Source organism: Loxodonta africana, chromosome 14 (genome assembly GCF_030014295.1).
Source record: "Loxodonta africana isolate mLoxAfr1 chromosome 14, mLoxAfr1.hap2, whole genome shotgun sequence".
NCBI lineage: Eukaryota > Metazoa > Chordata > Mammalia > Proboscidea > Elephantidae > Loxodonta > Loxodonta africana.
This window is the reverse complement of record NC_087355.1, coordinates 50131744-50152712: the sequence shown is the minus strand read 5'-3', so window position 1 is coordinate 50152712 and position 20969 is coordinate 50131744. Positions and strand designations below refer to the sequence as shown.

Below are 20969 nucleotides of genomic sequence, written 5' to 3'. Positions count from 1 at the left end.
ACTAGTTCTATTCAGCAATTTACTGGAAACTTCAGGCAAAGTAATAAGGTAAAAACGCAACAAAACTAATGTCATTCAGGAGGGAAAGAAATAAGTAAAACTGTCTGTATTCACAGATGGCATGATCCAGTATATAGAAAATCCTAAGGAATCCACAGTAAAAACAACTAAAACTAATAAACGAGTTCAGCAAGGTCACAAGATACAAGAAAAAATTACAAACATTGTATTTTTATATACCAGTAATGAACAATACAAAAAAGAAAATAATTTCATTCAAAATAGCAAAGAAAGGCAGGATTTAACAAAGGAAGTACAAAACATGTACACTGAAAACTACAAAACATTGCTAAGAGAAATTCAAGAATATCTAAATGAATGGACACTTCACATTTATGAACTAGAAGGCTCAATATTATTAAGATGACAAATGTTACCATATTGATCTATACATTAAATGCCATTCCTATCAAACTTCCACAGGCTCTTTCTGTAGAAATAAACCGATGCTAAAACTTATATGGGAGTGCAGAATACCTAGAATAATGAAAATAATTTTGAAAAAGACGAACAAAGTTGGAAAATGTATAGAACCCAATGCTGAAACTTACTATAAAGCCACAGCAATCAAGACAGTGTGGTATAGGCACATGGAAATGAGTAAAGATCAATGGGACAGAATTGAGTGTATTGTGCGGGGGGGGGGGGGGGTTATGTTTACGGCCAACTGATTTTCCATAAAGGTGCCAAAACAATTTAATTGGTTGGAGGGTGTGGGGGGGGGACGACAATAACAGACTTTTAAACAAATGGCACTGGGACAACTGGATATCTATATGCAGGAAAATGAACTTAGACCCTTACCTCAAATCATACACAAAAATTACTTCGAAAGGCATCACAGACTTAAACGTAAGAATGAAAATACAGAAGTTCTACAAAAAAACAGAAAATGTCTTCATGACCTTGAGATAGAAAAAGAGTTCTTAGATATGACACCAAAAGCATGATTTATGAAAGAAAAAAATTGATAGATCAGTATTCATCAAATTTAAAAACTTCCACATTTTCTAGAACACTAAATTGTGCTCATGGGGAACCTATATACATAGATTAAGAGGTGGTTCTTCGGACAGAACAAGGAGATACTGCATGGTTTAAAGTCAGGAAAGGTGTGTGCCAGGCTTGTATCCTTTCGTCATACCTGTTCAATCTGTACTCTGTACAAATAATGCAAGAAACTGGACTATAAGGATTGGAGGAAGACTCATTAACAACCTGCAATATGCAGATGACACAACCTTGTGTGCTGAAAGTGAAGAGGACTTGAAGCACTTACTAGTGGAAGATCAAAGACCACAGCCTTCAATATGGATTATACCACAACATAAATAAAACTCCTCACAACTGGACCAAAAAACAACATCATGATAAAGAGAAAAAAGTTTGACATTGTTAAGCATTTCATTTTACTTGGATCCACAATCAAAACTCATGGAAGTAGCAGTTAAGAAATCAAAAGACGTGTTGCATTGGGCAAATCTGCTCCAAAGGACCTCTTTAAAGTGTTGAAACACAAAGACGTCACCACGTCTGAAGACTAAGGTGCCATAGTATTTTCAATCGCATCACAGGGACGTTAAAGCTAGATAATGAATAAAGAAGGCAGAAGAAGAATTGATGCCTTTGAATTATGGTGCTGGCAAACAATATCGAATACGCCATGGACTGCCAAGAGAATGAACAGATTTCTCATGGAAAAAGCATAACCAGAATGCTCCTTAGAAGCCAGGATGGCAAGACTGCATCTCACATACTTTGGTCATGTTTTCAGGAAGGGTCAGTCCCTGGAGAAGGATATCATGCTGGGTAAAGTTCAGGGTCATCAGAAAAGAGGAAGACCCTCAACGAGATGGACTGACACAATGGCTGCAACAATGAGGTCAACCATAACAGCGATTGTGAGAATGATGCAGGACCGAGCAGTTTCGTTCTGTGGTACATACAGGGTCGCTTGAGTCAGAACTGACTCGACAGCACCTAACAACAACACTTTAAAAGTTACCATTGAGAAAATGAAAAGACAAACTATAGCCCAGAAAAAAGGATTAGTAAATCAAGTATTTGAAAAAGGACATGGATCTAGGATATATAAAGAACTCCTACAACTCATTATCAAGACAAACAACCCAATTAAAAGTGGACAAATGATTTGAATACATATTTCACTAAAGAAGGTAGGTTGCTGTATTCTTTTCTGTGCTGTCGAGTCGAATCTGACTCATAGCAACCTTATATGACAGAGTAAAACTTCACCATAGGGTTTCCTAGGCTGCAAATCTTTAGAGGACCAGATTGCCAGGTCTTTTTTCCTATGCAGCAGCTGGTAGGTTTGAACTGCCAACCTTTCGGGTAGCAGCTGAGTAGTTACCCATTTTGAAACTAGGGTGCCAAACAAGGTATACAAATGGTTGTTAATCAGATTCAACCAAAACCAAATCAAACTCATTGCTGTTGAGTCTATTCCGACTCATAGTGACCCCATAGGACAGAGTAGTACTGCCCCATAGAGTTTCCAAGAAATGTGCCTAGTGGGTTCTAACTGTCAACCTTTTGGTTAGCAGACATAGCACTTAACTACTATGCTGCCAAATACTGCTGCTATATCCTGATCTACATTCCACCTTTTGTCTAGCACATTCTGGTCACTCCCTCACACCCTTACACTGAACTCCTATTTCCTAAGACAATTTGACTCCCTCTTTTCCCTGTAACCTGAAAAAACATGATTTACACAAGGAAGAAAGTCCACATTTTACTAAATAACATAAAAGAATTCATGCAGATTTTTTTAGGAAGTGCTCTTACTTCAAAGTGAAAACGAATTCAGAACATTAAATCTATATGAAATCTTCATAAAAAAAGAAGACAAAAACAGGGCTAAAAATTTTGTCATTACTATCCTATTATATAATAAATATATATATGTTTATTTCTACATAATATATATCCTTAAATAATAAGTATTACACAAGTTGACAAACCAAATGTTTGGAAAAAACAAAAACCCAAAATGTTAACATTGGTTATCATCAAGAATGATTTTTATATTCTTCTGTATATGTTTCTTGCTTTCCGATTTCCTTTAATGAGAATATATTACATTTACAATGACTTAAACAGCGCATTTTTAAGGTCTTAAGGCAATGTAGAAGAGTCCTAGTGGCACAGTTTTTAAGTACTTTGCTGCTAACTGAAAGGTCAGCGGTTTGAACCCACTAGACTCTCCGCAGTAGCAAGATGTGGCAGTCTGATTCTGTAAAGATTCACAGCCTTGGAAGCCCTACAGGGCAGTTACACTCGGTCCTACAGGTTGCTGTGAGTCGGAACCAATTCAGTGGCAATAGGTTAGACAAATGATGGAACAGGCTAGATGTGAGCTACTGAGATGAAGAGAATAATGTCTACAGCAATTATAATAACTACATTTAGACAATTCAACAGTTTAACTTCATTTGTAATAAATATATGACAGTTTCCATAAGATTTATTTAAAAACAACAACAAACTGAAATTCTTATCTGAGCTTCTTCCTCTGTTTACATATATGGATTAAAGTCAGACACTGAGTGAAACTGGAAAGCAAATCATTACATTTCATCGCTATGTATAAGGATAACTGGAAGCTGTGATTATCAAACTATGACATAAAATGGAACGAAACACAAAAATCACTAAGGTGAATCACAAGTATATGGAAAAACAGCTTTCATGCTCTTCATAGATGGCAAACAATTTTTATATCAGTTTCTATTAAAACTCAGTAAATCCAACTACAGCAAAGTTTTAATTTATAAATGATCTCAATATTCCATTTCTGTCAAAATATTTTATTAAAGTCACAGGCAACTCTTTGAAAGAAGAAAACACAAACCTCTTCTAGGCACAGCGTAGAAACCCATCTGCTCGGAGGTGTTAGGTGGACGCAGCAAATTACATCTGCAAGCCTTGCTTCAAGTGCTCCCTAATGAAACTCAAGATGTTGATTCTGACCCAAACACCCTACACAGATTGATTCTGGCTACATTAGAGATCATCTCTCCCTTTCCTGGCAATTGAAATCAGATGACACATTTCAACAAAGAGTCCCTCATTTTGAAATTCAGAAGTCCAAGTTTAGTATAGAAAAAGCTTCAAATCAATAATGAGAAAACTTCTTATTCGTTGTATTGATCATCTGTATAATGCTGTTCTTTTTTTCATTTCATAATAACTAGGGCTATTTTTTTTCTTTTTCCAATCGTTTATGAACCTGAAGACAAATTAAAAGTTGATCTTTTCATCGTATTTTTTTCCCTTATTATAACCAAAAACTACTTAGTTAATGAACTAAAAGTTATTGCTTCATTTATTCAACAAATATTTAGTGAGCTCCCATTCAGTGTCATACAATGTGCTAGGTGATGGGAGTATAACAGTGAACAGATATATGCACACCCATGTACACTACTGCAGCACTGTTTACAACAGCTAACAGATAGAAGCAACAAAGGTGCCCATCAACGGATAAATGAGTAAATAAATTATGGTATATTCACACAATGGACTACTACACATCAGTAAAGAACACTAATAAATCTGTGAAACATTTCATAACTTGGAGGAATCTGGAAGGCATTATGCTGAGCTGAGTGAAATTAGTCAGTTGCAAAAGGACAAATATTGTATAAGGCCACTATTATAAGAACTCAAGAAATAGTTTAAACAGAGAAGAAAATATTCTCTGACAGTTACAAGATGGGGGAGGGGGCGTGGGAGAGGCGTATTCACTAATTAGATAGTAGATAAGAACTACTTCAGGTGAAGGGAAAGACAACACACAACACAGGCAAGGTCAGGACAACTGGACTAAACCAAAAGCAATGAAGTTTCCTGAATAAACCGAATCCTTCAAAGGCCAGCATAGCAGGGGCAGGGGTTTGGGACCATGGTTTCAGGGCACATTTAAGTCAACTGACATAAAATCTATTAAGAAAACACTCTGCATCCCACCTTGGAGAGAGGCGTCTGGGGTCTTAAACGCTACCAAGCAGCCACCTAAGATGCATCAATTCGTCTCAACATCAAGGACACACAGTAATTATGAGCCCAAGAGACAGAAAGGGCTACATAAACTAGAGACTACAACAGCCTGAGACCAGAAGAACCAGATGGTGCCCAGCTACAACCGATGACTACCCTGACAGGGAACACAACACAGAACCCCTGACAGAGCAGGAGAACAGTGGGATGCAGACCCCAAATTCTCGTAAAAAGACCAGGCTTAATGGTCTGACTGAGACTAGAAGGACCCCGGTGGTCATGGCCTCCAGGCCTTCTGTTGGCCCAGGACAGGAACCATTGCCAAAGTCAACTCTTCAGACAGGGGTTGGACTGGACAATGGGTTGGAGAGGGATGTTGGTGAGGAGTAAGCTTCTTGGATCGTGGACATTTGAGACTACGTTGGCACCTCCTCCCTGTAGGGGAGATCAGAGGGTAGAGGGGGTTAGAAGCTGGTGAAATGGACATGAAAAGACAGAGTGGAGGGAGGGAGTGGGCTGTCTCATTAGGGGGAAAGCAATTGGGAGTATGTAGCAAGGTGTATATAAGTTTTTGTGTGAGAGACTGACTTGATTTGTAAACTGTCACTTAAAGCACAATGAAAATTAAAAAAAAAAAAAGTGAGGCTAACAGGAATTTTAAATATTGTTTGATACTGGGTGTACCACCACCACCACCTTTCCCCCAGAAGAGTAAAAAAAAAAAAAACTAAACTAAACTAAACCCATTGCCTTTGAGTTGATTCTGACTCATAGAGACTCTACAGGAGAGACTAGAACTGCCCCATAGGGTTTCCAAGGAGCGCCTGGTGGATTCGAACTGCCGACCTTTTGGTTAGTACCCATAGCACTTAACCACTATGCCACCAGGGATTCACACAAGAGAAACTCTTCCATAAAATCCTTTAATGATTTTATGTGAGTGGATTCTACAAGCAATTAAAAGAAGTGAAGAGCTTTATGTCCATTACAGATGCTACACAAGGTTCTGGGAGTATGGTAGCAGAACAGACTGAAAAGGAACAGGGATCTGGGACATAGCAGACATTTGGGAGCCAAGTCATGAAATTTGTAATCTCAGGAAATCCTATCTAGATATTAATAACTGTAACGGTTTTTACTGAGCACTTGGCTTGTGCCAAGTACTGTTTATAAAGTACTTGCTATGCGCTCTGTACTATTTTAAAGGCTTTAAGCATCAACTCATTTAATCCTTACAACTCTATGAGGAGGTACTATTCGCCCCATTTCAGAGAGTTTAATTAACCTAAGGAGTCCCTGGGTGGTGCAAACAATTAATGAGCTAAGCTGCTAGCTGAAAGGTTGGTGGTTCAAGTTTACCCATAGATGCCCTACAAGAAAGGTCTAGTGATCTACTTCCGAAAAATCAGTGAAAACCCTTTGTGGAGCACACCTCTATTCTGATACACATGGGTTGCCATGAGTCGGAATCAACTTTATGGCAAATGTTCAGGTAACCTAAACAGGGCCATAAAGTTAGTAAGCAGCAGAGCTATGATCTAAAACATGGTTCCAGGATTCTCAGTTTTTGTCACTATGCTATCCACTTTCTCTGTGTTACATATAGTTTATTGGGCACTTATCACAAGTTACTACACTATGCTAGGTGACTTATATACATTATCTCATTTAATTCTCACAACCCCTTGAAAAAGACACCAAGTGGAGTAATAGATACCAAGCAGGATTCAGTCCATGACTGTTCGATCCTAAGACCCTTGCTGTTAACCCCTACACAATACTGCCCTTCTTTAAAATAACAGAGTTGTTTTTGTAATAAATTTGGAAGGAAAAAATCTGCACTGCTTTATGAGAACTTCATTCATTCAACAAACATCTATTGGGTACCTATCATGTGACAATCAGAATTCAGATTAGAACAAGACAGATATGGTGCCTGCTTTCTCATACTTGACAAGCTATTGAGAAGAATACTTCAATAAACAAACGATTCAGTAACCACGTACATATCAAGGATAAATAACTTCTTGCAAATAGAATTTTTTTTTTTTTTTTATCCTCAGGAGCTCCAAAAGTTAAGGAGTGAGCCATGTATTTAATATAACAAACTTCTTAAAATCTATATTGTATGTGTGTGTGTGTAGTACTATCAGTCCACCAGCCTTATGGTACTTTCAACTTTTAAACTCACTGGGAACCCAAATATAACGAAGGGATGAGTAATGAGGAAAAGGGGTAAGAAATTAACACACAGCACTGGATAGAGAAGAAATAAATGACTACATGTAATTAAGTGGTTCTTAAAAAAAAATAAGAAGTTTGGTTGGCTTGTGAGACTTAAGATCAAAGAAGTCAACAAAAACCATCAAAAAGAGTCAACATCAGGAGATGCTCTATGATGAAAGGGCAAATACCTTAATTTTATAACTGTATTGTCTGATGTCATGTCTGACATAAAAATAAATAACTGATGAGTACTCAAATTAATTAATTTGTATCTCTAGGATCCAACACACTCTTGGCACTGTAGAGTCAATATATGAGATTCTTAGTGGGACAACAAATAAGGAATTCAGAAAATAAAAGAGTATGGTTGACAGAACAGCAAATATAAAGCAAGATGGAATGAGCAACAGAGATTTTAAGTGGTAACAGGGCTAGGTAATAGCACGTGTTCTGATAGCACTGAAGAGGGATATAAAACAGACACAAAAAAACCCGTTGCTGTCGAGTTAATCCCGACTCATAGTGACCCTATAGGACACAGCAAAACTGCCCCACTGGGTTTCCAAGGAGTGCATAGTAGATCTGAACTGCCAACCTTTTTGATTAGCAGCGGACCTCTTAACTACTGCAACCACCAGGGCTCCCAAGAGGGATATAGGTGGAAGAAAAAAAAAAAAACTGTGATACTTGTGAGAACTGGAATTCGATGGGACTGCCTTGTTTTTCTGGGTCTACCAAGTTTTCCACCTTTGACAGGATCCATGCAATCTTGCCACTTTTCTATAGCTCTCCGTTAGTGGAAAATATTTGAATTTTCCTTTTCTGACTGGATTCTGCCTTACACAGGTTCCAGCTTTCAAAGGTTTTAATGTATAGGTATCTGTTACTTAACATACATGATACATTCTGTGAAACAAGACATTATGTGACTTGGATGTTGTGTAAACACCTTTGTCTGCAGGATCCCGGGTGTACCGGCCTGGGGGTTGCTGTATGGCTCGAAACCCAGATAGCCCCCATTGTGGACACCTCAGGTGAATGGTTGGTGGGTGCAGCCAAGGCAGCTCCCGGTGCAGGTGCCTCAGGTGAGCACTCGGTAGGAGTTCCACCTGGCTGTCGCAGCCTTCTCTGCTAAGCCAGCTGCAGGGAAGGCCAGCTTGCCCATGAGAAACTGCATGGGGAGGGGACAGTGCAGGCCAAGGGGGACAAGGGCGTCCCAGCCAGGGCTGGGCCATCCGGGGTGCACACTTTCCATCAATGCTCTATGAAACCACAGTGGACAAAACAAAGGGACTAGATCCACCGAGTTGAGTGTGCCAAGGCGGACTGGGGTTGGGAGTTTGGGCCTGGGCCTCCATTGCTGCAGACTAGGTGTTGCGCAGCAGCTGGGCAGAAGCATTGCTTGGACCTCAAATGGGGGACTGGCATCCTGGCACTCAGACACCTGCGTGCCCTGGCCCACAAACGTATATGTAGTTGGACAAGATGCACATTACGTCAAATTTATGTTTCTTTCAGATACCTCAGGATATCGATAAAGCCTTAAGGTAAGTATAAAAAGGTCTCATTTTATTACTTGCATTCTAGTTGCACTCATAATGATAAACCTGGATAATTTTTTTAAAAGATTAAATTTTATACCGGATTTCCTGCTTAAGAAGGCAGAGAATATATACAATATACAAAATACTTTCATCAAAATAAGACTTTAAGTATAAAAACCTTAGTTATCTAGGAAATTTTTTTCTTTGAGGCTCATACCATAGTGAATCTAAATAACTGGTTTCAATGAACTATTATTTTAATAGAATTTAAGAACTCCAGAATAATAACGAAGACATGCCAAAGAAAAATAATTTATCAGGAGTTATGAGAATGAATTAAAAAAGAAAAAAAAGTTTTAATTAAATATAAGGTCTTCTTAACTACCAGAGCCAAATGGTGATATTCATGTAGAAATTTTAACTAAAAGTCAGTTGTTTTTTATAGATTTATATAGACAATGAGTCATTAAGTTCTAATCAAAAGAGTTGTTGTTGGCTGCTGTCAATTCCAACTCATAGTGACCTCATGTGATGAAGGAGAACTGCCCCGTAGGGTATTCTTGGTTACAGTCTTTATAGAAGCAGATTGCCATTTCTTTCTCTCTCATAATTGCTGGGTGGGTTCAAACCACCAACCTTTTGGTTAGCATCTGAGAGCTTAAACCTTGAGCCAGAGCAGTGTCACCAAAAACCCACTGTCGTCGAGTCAATTCCGAATCATAACAACTCTATCGAACAGAGTAGAACTGCCCTACAGGGCTTCCAAGGAGCTGCTGGTGGATTCAAACTGCCAACGTTTTGGTTAGCAGCCGAATTCTTAACCACTATGCCATGAGGGCTACAGAATAGTGTCAGAGAATTTGAAAATTGTTCAAAGAATGGGTCTTTAGTCTTTCCCTTGATATCATTAGCCACTTCATTCTTTTCAATGAATTCCAATTTTGCTTAAGTTATTCTGAATTGGTTTTTGTTGCTTACAACAAAAGAATATCAAGTGATTTATACATCTAGGTGCGATCCTCTAAAAGAAACCTAGTGATGCAATGGTTAAGCACTCAGCTGTTAACCTAAAGGATGCCAGTTTGAACCCACCAGCCACTCTGTGGGAGAAAAAGCCTGGTGGTCTGCTCCATTCCTCCATACTAAGAAACTCTATGGGGCAGTTCTACTCTGTCATATAGGGTGTCCATAAAATAATCGACTCAATGACACACAACAACCACCAACATCCTCTCTCTCATCTTTTTCAATGCTAACCTAAAGCATGTCAGTTCGAACCCACCAGCTACTCTGTGGGAGAAAAAACCTGGTGATCTGCTCCTTTAAAGATTTATATCTAGGAAACCCTACAGGACAGCTCTACTCTCACATAGGGTCTCTATGAGTTATAATCGACTTGACATCACACAACAACCACCACCATTCTCTCTCTCCTGTCTTTCTCAAATAATTAATTTAAAAAACACTGCAGATTTATTGTATCAACTCTTTATTTTCTCTTCAGTCTTCAAGTGACCATCACTTGACATTCATTAACTTCATTCTTGAGAAGGTACTGTGATAAGAAAAACCAATGACCAAAATGTCGAATCCCTTCAACACTTTCAGTCCTTACCTAACTGGGCATTCTTGCTACATTTAAAATAATCTAACCCTTTTCTTCCATAAGACTATTGTCTCATGGTTTTTCCTTTATTCATCTGGCCTTTTCAGTTCCCTTCATAGATTATTCCTTTACTTCTCTCCCATAAACTTTAGTGTTCTCCCTTGTTCTATCCTGATCCCACTGAATTTGCCATTACGTTGTGTTGTTGTTAGCTGCCATTAAGTGGGCCCCTGACTCATAGTGACAACAGGTTCAGACCATTATGTTATATAGGGTTTTCACTGACTGATTTTCAGAAATAGATCACCAAGCCTGTCTTCCTAGTCTGTCTTAGTCTAGAAGTTCCACAGAAGCCTGTTCAGCATCATAACAACACACAAGCCTCAAATGACAGACGGGTGGTGGCTGTACTTGAGATGGCATTGGTCAGGAATAAAACCCAGGTCTCCCAGATGGAAGGCGAGAATTCTACCACTGAAAGAAGTGGCTTTTTTCATGGTTTTCTCTGCTATGATTGCAAGAGATACCACAAAAGTTTTAAAGATAGAAAATGTGTAAACAAATAGCAAGTGATTCTAAGGTGCAGGAGGGGGTTAAATTATGAAAATGTAATCTGATTTATGTCATCAGCCCTTAGAGAGATTGCAATACTCAAGTATATTTGAAAAGGAGAATGTAGGCATCACACTGAAACCAGGAAGACTGGCTGAGTGGGAGTGAATGAGTAAATAGACCTCCAGATTCTTTATGCACAGGTGTAAAGGCAGAGAGTAGATAATTCCTTATGGGTATGCGTCAAAGGGTTACACACAAATATTTTTACAAATACCTTTTAAAATAGAAAAAAAAGAAAACATTTCTGGTCCTTCATAAGAAGTCAATATCCACAGCTTTTTAATACCTAAAGAGAGTTTAAATCTCTTGAAGTAATCTCCTTTCATCAGGGTAGGTTTGGCCAATGAGTTACCATATGGGTAAAAAATTGTTTCTATTTTATATTTCAATGTTGATTATACAGTCACTCTATATTCTCCTAGGGAGTGTGAAAAATAGGCTTTGGAAGTTTCTATACGATTCTAGCCCTCTACATCTGGTATGTAATTTCTTTCTTTAAAAGTTCAAAATAAACTAAGTCGCTGTCTAACTCAGTCCTAGAAAAAAAATCAGAGAATATAGTAATATTTGATGTCTTGATGGAAACTTCCGTAGGTCTTAAGTCATTCATAACGTATTTGAAAAACAAAATGAGAATAAAATAATTTACCATATAAAAAGCAAAAGCAGTAGAAGTTGGCAGGAGTTTTGTAAATTAAGAGGGATTTTAAAAGAGTACTACAGAAATAAAAGTGCTTGGGCAGTATATATCAGCCCTTTCATAAAATCCATTAGGGAAAAGGGGCATATTATTGTCACATCTTTAAAAACATCACTAATGAATACTGTTTTCAGCAAAATGGTGGATTTAGTGTCTTCTGCTAAAAACAAGTAGAAATTAGGAAATTTAAAAGTATAAGAATATATTTATAACGTACTTACATAGAATATTTAAAAATACAAGTTTTTATGTTTGCACACACACACACATATATTAACAATATATTCTTAAATTCATTAATGAGCTCCCCCCAAAAATAGGGATTATTAAGTCCAGAGTCTGGAGAACCCAGAAACTCAGAGAAGTAAGCAGAGCAAACACCTCGAGGCATTTCAAAACTGGTTAAATTGAGTATCCTTTTCACAGCCAAGCCTGAATGAAGACAAAGCGCAGGGCCAGTGCACAATACAGAGACTAACTGGACATAAAGCTAGTAAACAAATGGCTATAATCTAAATGTTAGCATAAATTTGAAATAAGCTGCCCTGTCCCTCTCTGTATGACCCTCTCACAAACTCTACCAGAAATCTGAATCTTGAACAGAGAAAAAAAAAGCTCTCATAAGAGGCTGTAGTCTGAATTTTTATTATCTGAATGGCATAAAAACCTCTAATCAAGAATTTAGTTTTAGGTGGTCCATTTTTTGGGGTCCTGAAATGGTAATGCCCCAACCTGACCAAAATGCAAGTCTTTCAGACTAGCCTTAAAAAATTTCCAGTCAACATTCCCAGGAAAATAAGTGACTCTCAAGAGGAAAGAAAAATCAACAAAGAAACAAAAAATACACAAAGAATACCAACCATAATAGGCAAGAGTCAGCAGATATTTGGCAATACCATAAAATGTTCCATGTTTCAAGAAATAAAAGGAAGCCTGGAAAATATGAATAAAATGCAAGCAGCTTTAAAAAAGAAAGAATCAAAATGAAAAGAGTATTGTAATAAATAAAAAATAAAATGTAATAAATAAAGTACTATAAAGAGGAAAACTAATCTATACCTTTAAATGTCAAGAGAGGTTTGCCTCTGAGTGGCAAGAGGCTAGAAATGATTTCCTTGGGTGCCAGTAATATTCTTGATCTTGATTCAGGTGCTGGTAACTGGGTAGGTTTACTTTGCAAAAATATATCAAGGTGTACACTTCCAAGTTGTGTACAATTCTATATGATAGACTTCTATAAAAGTTTATACAAAAAAATGTCAAGCTCAACAGTATATCAGGCACAACCAAAAAGAGAATTAATGAACTGGAAGACCAAAGTAAAGAAAAGCATATTTTCAACAAAAAAAAATTCAGAAAAGAGATAATGAAAATGAGTGAAAAAAAGAAAAAAAAAAGTTTAACGTATATATAGAAAGAATGAGGCAGAGGCAATCAATATCTGAAGAGACAATGCCAGCAAACTTGCAGAATTCATAAAAGACAACAGTAGTAAAAATAAAACACAAAGACTGAGAAGCAAAGCAGTCAGAGAAAAGACAAAATATCTTCAAAAGAGCCACACACTGATAGTGAGCGGATCTCTCAAAAGGATAATGAAAAGCAGGAGTCAGCAAAATAGTATCTTTAATAGCTGGAAGAAAGTAACTCTCAACAACGAACTGTACACCCAATTTTTAAAAATATCTTTCAAAAAGAAGCAAAATACAGACATTTTCAAACAAAGAAAATTGAGACAGTTTTCTAACAGCAAACCATCACAAAAACAAAACCTAAAGGATGTACTTAAAGCAGAAGAAGAATTATCTGAATCAGAAACAAGGACTGAGCTGTGAGAAAGGATGACTAGTAAGGCGCTAGTGTAGGGGCTGGCAAATTACTGTCTATGACCAAATCTGGCCCATCACCTGTTTTTGTAAAGAATGTTTCACTGGAACACAGTTGTACCAGTTTATTGACATATTATCTATGGCTGCTTTTTGTATTACACAGCATAGTTGAGTAGTTGCGGCATAAAGCATAAGGCCAATAGGGCTGAAAATACTATCTGGTCCTTTATTTTTAAAATGTCCTAACTTTGTACAAGTTATATATATAGCCAAATCTAAACAATTATTTTATAAAATAATATGATGTTTTAGGAAGTTTGAAAAAAATAAGAGAATTAAATATATGAGAACAATAACATATTAATTTGGAGATGATGAGGGAGGGTAAATAGACTGATTTCCTATAGAATTTTACAACTTAAATGGGCATGTTAATATTTCTATGACTGCAGTTTACTTTGTGGAAAGAGTATAACAAATAACAGTAACAGAGTAATTTTCCAACATACCAAAAAAAAAAAAAAAGTGGGTTTAGATAATATTTTACAAAAAAAAAACAAAGGGCATCATCAAAACCGTAAACCAAAAATATCCCTGAAGTCTTCTTAAAACCAAACAATAGTTTAACTTAAATAAGGAAACAGGTCCGCCTTGAGCATCATTATTATTTTTTGTAATCGTGCTTTAGGCCAAAGTTTACAGAGCAAATTAGTTTTCAGTCAACAATTAATAAACAAATTATTTTGTGACATTGGTTGCAATCCCCATGATGTGTCGACACTCTACCCTTCTTCACCCAGGGCTCCCCATTTCCATTCATAACATTTTCCTGTCCCTTCCTGCCTTCTTGTCTTTGGAGCATTATGTTCTTTTAAGAACTATCTATATGGGATTAAACTTACAGCGGCCAACTTGAAAGATGAGATAGGAACCTTAGGGGCAGTGATTTTTTGTTGATGGAGGAGAAACAACTCAGAAAAGGAGGGTGAGAATGGTTGCACACCTCAAAGAATGTAATCAATGTCACTGAACTGTATATGTAGAAACTGTTGAAATGGTATATGTTTAGCTATGTATACTCTCAACAACAAAAAAGACTATGAAACAAACAAAAAAAGCAACAATTGTTTATTTCTTGCTCTGAAATTTAAGAAACTTTTACCTACCTGTGAAATAAAGAAAAAACAAAATTGAAAACGTAAATTAATTAATTAATTAGGTACTATATCAAGTTCTAACCAAGAATTTAGTTTCAAGTGGTCCTGAACTGGTAATGTCAGCAACCTGACAGAAGTAAAGCAAACCTTTGTGCGTGTGTGTGTAAACTTAAGACAACTCATAGAATAAAAGAAAATATTTGCAAATCACATATCTCTTAAGGGTCTGATTTTCAGAGTACATGAAGAATTCTTACAACACAACAATAAAAGGCAAATAAGCCACTCAATTCAAATGTGGGCAAAGGTGCTGAATAGAAGATATAAAAAGAAGTAAGGCACAAAGGACAAGCACATGAAAAGATGCTCAACATCATAATCACAAGAGAAATGCAAATCAGAATGCCAATTAGATACCACTTCACACCCACTAGGATGCCTATGATTAAAAAAAAAAAAAAAGGACAATAACATGCAGTAATAGAGATGTGGAGATACTGGAACCCTCACACATTGATGTGTGATAGTAAAATGGCACAATATTTTGGAAAACAGTCTGGCAGATGCTCTAAAGCTTAAAACAGAGTTACCATATGACCCAACAATTCCACACCTAGGGGTGCGTGTGTGTGTGTGTGTGTGTGTACCCAAGAGAAATGAAAACATATATCCATGCAAAAACTAGTAATAAATGTTCATACTAGCATTACTCATAATAGCTAAAAAGTAGAAACAACCTGAATGTCCATCAACTGATGAATGGATAAAAAGGTTTATGCACACACTGGGATATTCTTCAGCTATAAATGGAATGATACATACTACAACATGAATCAATCTTGAAAACATTATGCTAAAAAAAAAGAAGCCAGTCACAAAAGACCAAGTATCATATGATTTCATTTATATGAAGGTCTAGAATAGGCAAATTCCTAGAAGAAGAAAGTAGATCAGTGATTGCCAGGGTCTAAGAAGACAGGTGAAATGAGGAAAGATTGAATGGTAGAGCATTTCTTTCTGGAGTGATGAAAATGAGCTAAAATTAGACAGTGGTGATAGGTGTACAATCTTGTGATTATACCAAAAATCACTGAATTGTGCATTTTAAAAGGAAGAATTTTACGATATATAAATTACATCTCAAAAGGCTCTTATAAAAAAATTTCAATGAGTTTTAATAAGCAACAACAACAACAAACAAGGAATAAAGCTTTTAATCTTACAAAAATTATTCCATGTAAAAAATCTGAAAAATCAAAGAATGAGCACTCCCCAATGCAGTTGGCCTTGAGGCCGGCATACCCTTAATATATTTCACAGTAACTGCTGTAATAATGAAGAATTTCCTGCAACCAAAAGTGAATACCAGAGGATGGATATGTCCAATATGATAGAGAAAGGCTCCTTGCATCAAGAGAAAGATCACACAAGAAGAATTCTAAAAACATTCTTTCTAACCCTTCGGGCTCTATGATTTTACGATAATGGTATTCACATTACTAAATACCAACATTAATTTCTGACAGTAAAATCATGCTTACTTCTGATAAATCAAACTAAATTTCACTAGAAATTTCAGTACAAAGAAAGGAAGAGTGATAGCGACATCTCAGTCGTAGCTTACACAAACTGTATCTGCTTTTCCGTAACAGTACGTGTAGTAATCTGAATGATATCAGATTCACACACTTACATCTTAATAATGTGAACAAGGTGTTGACCTGTTTAGCTCTGTCAAAAATTGAGCCTTGTTATTAAAACATACATCCATATTATTTACTTTGTGACTCAAAACTTTTCCAGGTTCACATATTGTTTGGAATGAATATGTCAAAAGTTCAAAAGGGTATAAATTTGCACCTGAAAACACTGCAATAAAAGAAATCAAGTATTTATTGAAGAAAGAGGCATGGCTACAATCATCACACAATTATATACTTGGTTCAAAATAAACAAAAAATCTAGGAATAAATTATGCTTGATGTAAATAATATCTTCATTTACAACAGTCAAGTACCTTAAATTATGATCAACTTATGTATCATAGTTCAGCCTAATGCAAACACCCAGAACTAATTTTTTCCCAAGTTAACTTTTTCAGTTTAGCATTTTAGTAATTATACTGCATTGCACATCTTTTGTAGACAGTATACATTTTTATACACATATACGATCCAATTTAGCATTTTACTAATTATACTGCACTGCACATGATCTTTTGCAGACAATATACATTTTTATATACTTACGTGATCAAAATAAATGGCATTACTTAGTTCATTTACTTTGGACATGAGAATCTTTCAAGGAGAAGACTGATTCACATTTGCACTGGCATATTTAAAAAAATTAATCTAAAAATTTTAGTATATGTGCCAGTGCCGTCGAGTCGATTCCGACTCATAGCAACCCTATATATAGTATATATATTAGTATATAATAGCCATAAAAATAATTTTTTAAATGTACCTTCTTCAAGGATAGGTCGTGGATTGACAAATGGAATCTCCTGCAAAGGTTCCATATACTTATGACCCGCACTAATAATCTTTATTTGAGGCAAACAAAGGACCAGAGTTCCCGGCATGCTAGTTTGTCCATGGTACCAACTTCTTACTGTACCAGGAATGTCACCTGATACAATTGTACTTGGAGAAGGCAGGCTATCATTTGGAATGAATACACACCAAGATTGTACTTCAAGCTAGAAAACAAAAGCAGAATTACAATATTTGGGTCAGACTAAATTTGGGAGGAAAAAAGCACCCTCAAACACCTACTCTCCTCACCAGGATAAACTGACAAGCCAAAAAAATAAAATGTCCCACAGTTACATCCTTACGATTTAATTTCACTCAAGAACCCAATACTTGAAAAGTTGTTTCTTCCTATAAACTTGATCAAAGGGGCAAAGTGACAAGAGATGAAAATGTATCTACCTTCCCACCATTCTTTCTAAGAAACACAATTGAGTTAGAAAATGTGCTGGCAGAAAAAGGTGAAAAAATCCTCCTTTTTGCAGTTCATTAGATCTTGTTAACATCAGGTAAGACATTAGAATTCACTAGCATTTTATTGCTCTAGCTTAAGAAAGAAAATAAATCAAAACACCTATCTCGGCTTATCCTTTTTTACTTTACATACGAAAATGTAAGGAACAATTGTTCAGGTTATATCACCAGACAAACATTAAAGCAGAACATGCTTATATCACATAGTCCCTCTTTTCACCTACATGTATACAAAGATTCCACCACCTACCTGTCTGTCACAGTTTGCCATACTGCAATTTGCTACGATGCTGCACGCTATGCCACTGGTATTTAAAAAATCAGCGAAGCCCTGAGGGAGCAGGAGAACAGTGGGATGCAGACCCCAAGTTCTCATAAAAAGACCAGACTTAATGGTCTGACTGAGGCTAGAAGACTCCCGGCGGTCATGGTCCCCAAACCTACTGTTGGCCCAGGACAGGAACCATTCCCGAAGCCAACTCATCAGACATGGATTGGACTGGACAATGGGTTGGAGAGAGATGCTGATGAGGACTGAGCTACTTGTATCAGGTGGACACTTGAGACTGTGTTGGCATCTCCGGTCTAGAGGGGAGATGGGAGGGTAGAGAGGGTTAGAAACTGGCAAAAACTGTCACAAAAGGAAGGACTGGAAGGAGGAAGCGGGCTGACTCATTAGGGGGAGAGTAAATGGGAGTATGTAGTAAGGTGTATATAAGTTTATATGTGAGAGACTGACTTGATTTGTAAACTTTCACTTAAAACACAACAAAAATTATTAAAAAAAAAAAAAAAAATCAGCAAGGTTACCCATGGTGGACAGGTTTCAGTAGAGCTTCCAGACTAAGACAGACTAGGAAGAAAGGCCTGATAATCTACTTCAGAAAATTAGCGAAAATTAGCCAGTGAAAACACTATGAATCACAAACGATTACTGTTGCTATGAGTTGGAATCGACTAGATGGCACTGGGTTTTTGTTTTGTTTTTATAGTGCTGAAGATGAGCCACCTAGGTTGGAAGGCACTCAAAACTCAGTGGCCACAACAATGGACTCTAACACCTGATTGTGAAGATAGCAAAGGACCTGGCAACACCTCATTCTGTTGTATAGAGGGTCACCGTGCATCAGCACCGACTCAAGTGCAACTAACACCAAGAATTCAAGTGTATGTACTTATCTATCACAATTGTTGTATATAAAGAATATATGGTAATGAAGAAAATTCAAAAGACTTAAAAATTAGTTATTACTTGCTATTGTCACCTTTCAAAGTATTACCTAAACTGTGATTTCATGTAAAAATTTTACTCTCCCCTTTCTTCATTACAGTTATTTTTTAAAAAAAAACCCAAACCCGTTACGGTCAATTCCAAATCATAGTGACCCTATTAGTTTACCATAAAAAAATTTCTGCTGATTTCATCCAGCCCGTAAGACAGTTAAAATAAGACTAAGCCCAAATCAAAAACTGAACTCATGAGCTCTGAATTCAGAAGCAATATAGATTAAAGTCAAGTAGTCTTAGTTGGCTGTTACAAGATAATATTCTGTACCTGGTTAACTAGTGGCCAACAGTCTAACATACTTTAGTTATTTCTTCAAGAAATACAAAATATGACCTTGAGGTTTTTGCAAAATATTTGTCATACAAAGGCTCTGTGAAGTGATAAAATATTGATTTGCTTGATGGTATGGACTGCATTGTATCCCCTCAAAATATGTGTTGTAAATCCTGACCTTTATGCCTATGGTTACAATTCAATTTGGGAATGATTCTTCTGTTGTGTTAATGAGGCAGGATTGGTGCAGGGCACATCTTGAATGGTCAGCCTCCTTACAAGAGATAAAAGGAGCAGATTAGGTAAGCAGAGATGTGGGAAGACAGATGCTAAGCCACATGAAGACTGCCCAGGAGCAGAAGCTAGGAAGAGACAAGTGACCTTCCTCCATGGCAGGCAGAGAGAGAAAGCCTTCCTCTAGAGCTGGAACTCTGAATTCGGATTTCTAGCCACCTAAACTGTGAGAAAATAAATTTCTGTTTGTTAAAACCACCCAGTTGAGGTATTTCTGTTAAAGCAGCACTAGATAACCAAGACACTTGACAATGCTTGGATATTCTAGGAATTTATATCAGCAAAGAGACTGTATTTTAATAAAAGATAACTAAAGATAAAGTAATATGCTTTCTCTTGCTGCCAATATATTCTTGGTTACAGTGTAATGACACGTAATGTAACAGGCTTAGAATTCCTTATTTGCTAGTCTGATAAATAAAGCAAAATTATTCACCTTTGCTTAAACATTTCTGTACATAGATAAACTGATGAACTCAGTAAAGAAAAATATAATTTTACAAAAATAAAAACATTGCTCTATGAAGTTTGAGTTAATTTTCTAGAGATCCAGAATTAGTTCTAGAAATTATCTAAGCTGCAAGATAAAATTAGGTCAGGTGGCATAGTTGTTAAGAGCTATGGCTGCCAACCAAAAGGATGGCAGTTCAAATCCACCAGGCACTCCTTGGAAACTCTATGGGGCAGTTCTACTCTGTCCTATACAGTCAATATGAGTCGGAATCAACTTGACAGCAGTGGGTTTGATTTTATGTGTTAGTAGTCGATTAAGATCGCAGTAAATATTTTATTTATTCTGATGAAGATTGCAGTAAATATTTTATTTATTCTGAAGCAGAAGTCTATATTGTCGCAGATCTACTACACTGAGGTTTTAAATATTTACCATAATTCTCTAGTGATAATTACTCACTTTAAAATGGGACATTAAGATCACACTCTCCTTTATTAATTATGGTTATAAGGGCAAGGTATTAAGAGTTAATAATTAACACTTAATGTAGGCCATATTGAAAAATAATTTAATATGAGGTAATTAGTTAAATATGCTGCCATATACAAATATATACATATATGTCCTGAGAAATAACCTTTAATTATGCCAAGATTTCCTAAATCATATTTTTCAGAATTCTAATACAAAAATAGTTTCCCCAAATTTAAATTACCTAAGCAATACATACAGAATCATCAGTACATCAGCATGAGATAATGTAACAACTCTAAAAGATAACCTTTTAAAATGTTTACATGTTGTCAAGATTCCCTTAATAAGAATCAAAACATATACGTATATATGTATACACATATACATACGTTTTGATTCTTTTATATATACACAAC

General features: G+C 36.4%; 1 protein-coding gene across 25 annotated transcripts in view; it reads right to left on the bottom strand.

Annotated features, from left to right (window-relative positions):
• The window catches only part of VPS13B (vacuolar protein sorting 13 homolog B), a 916907-nt gene that overhangs the window by 411398 nt on the left and 484540 nt on the right, over positions 1 to 20969 (bottom strand). For 24 of the 25 annotated variants that reach the window (XR_010317809.1, XR_010317810.1, XR_010317811.1 and 21 more), the window contains one exon: positions 17229 to 17463. The exons of the other annotated variant lie outside the window; for it this stretch is intronic. Coding sequence is in view for 21 of the 24 variants with exons in the window: in XM_064267936.1 (XP_064124006.1) it covers positions 17229 to 17463 (235 nt within the window). In the remaining 3 variants the exon portion in view is untranslated. The remainder of the gene's footprint in view (positions 1 to 17228; positions 17464 to 20969) is intronic. 25 annotated transcript variants of the gene reach the window in all.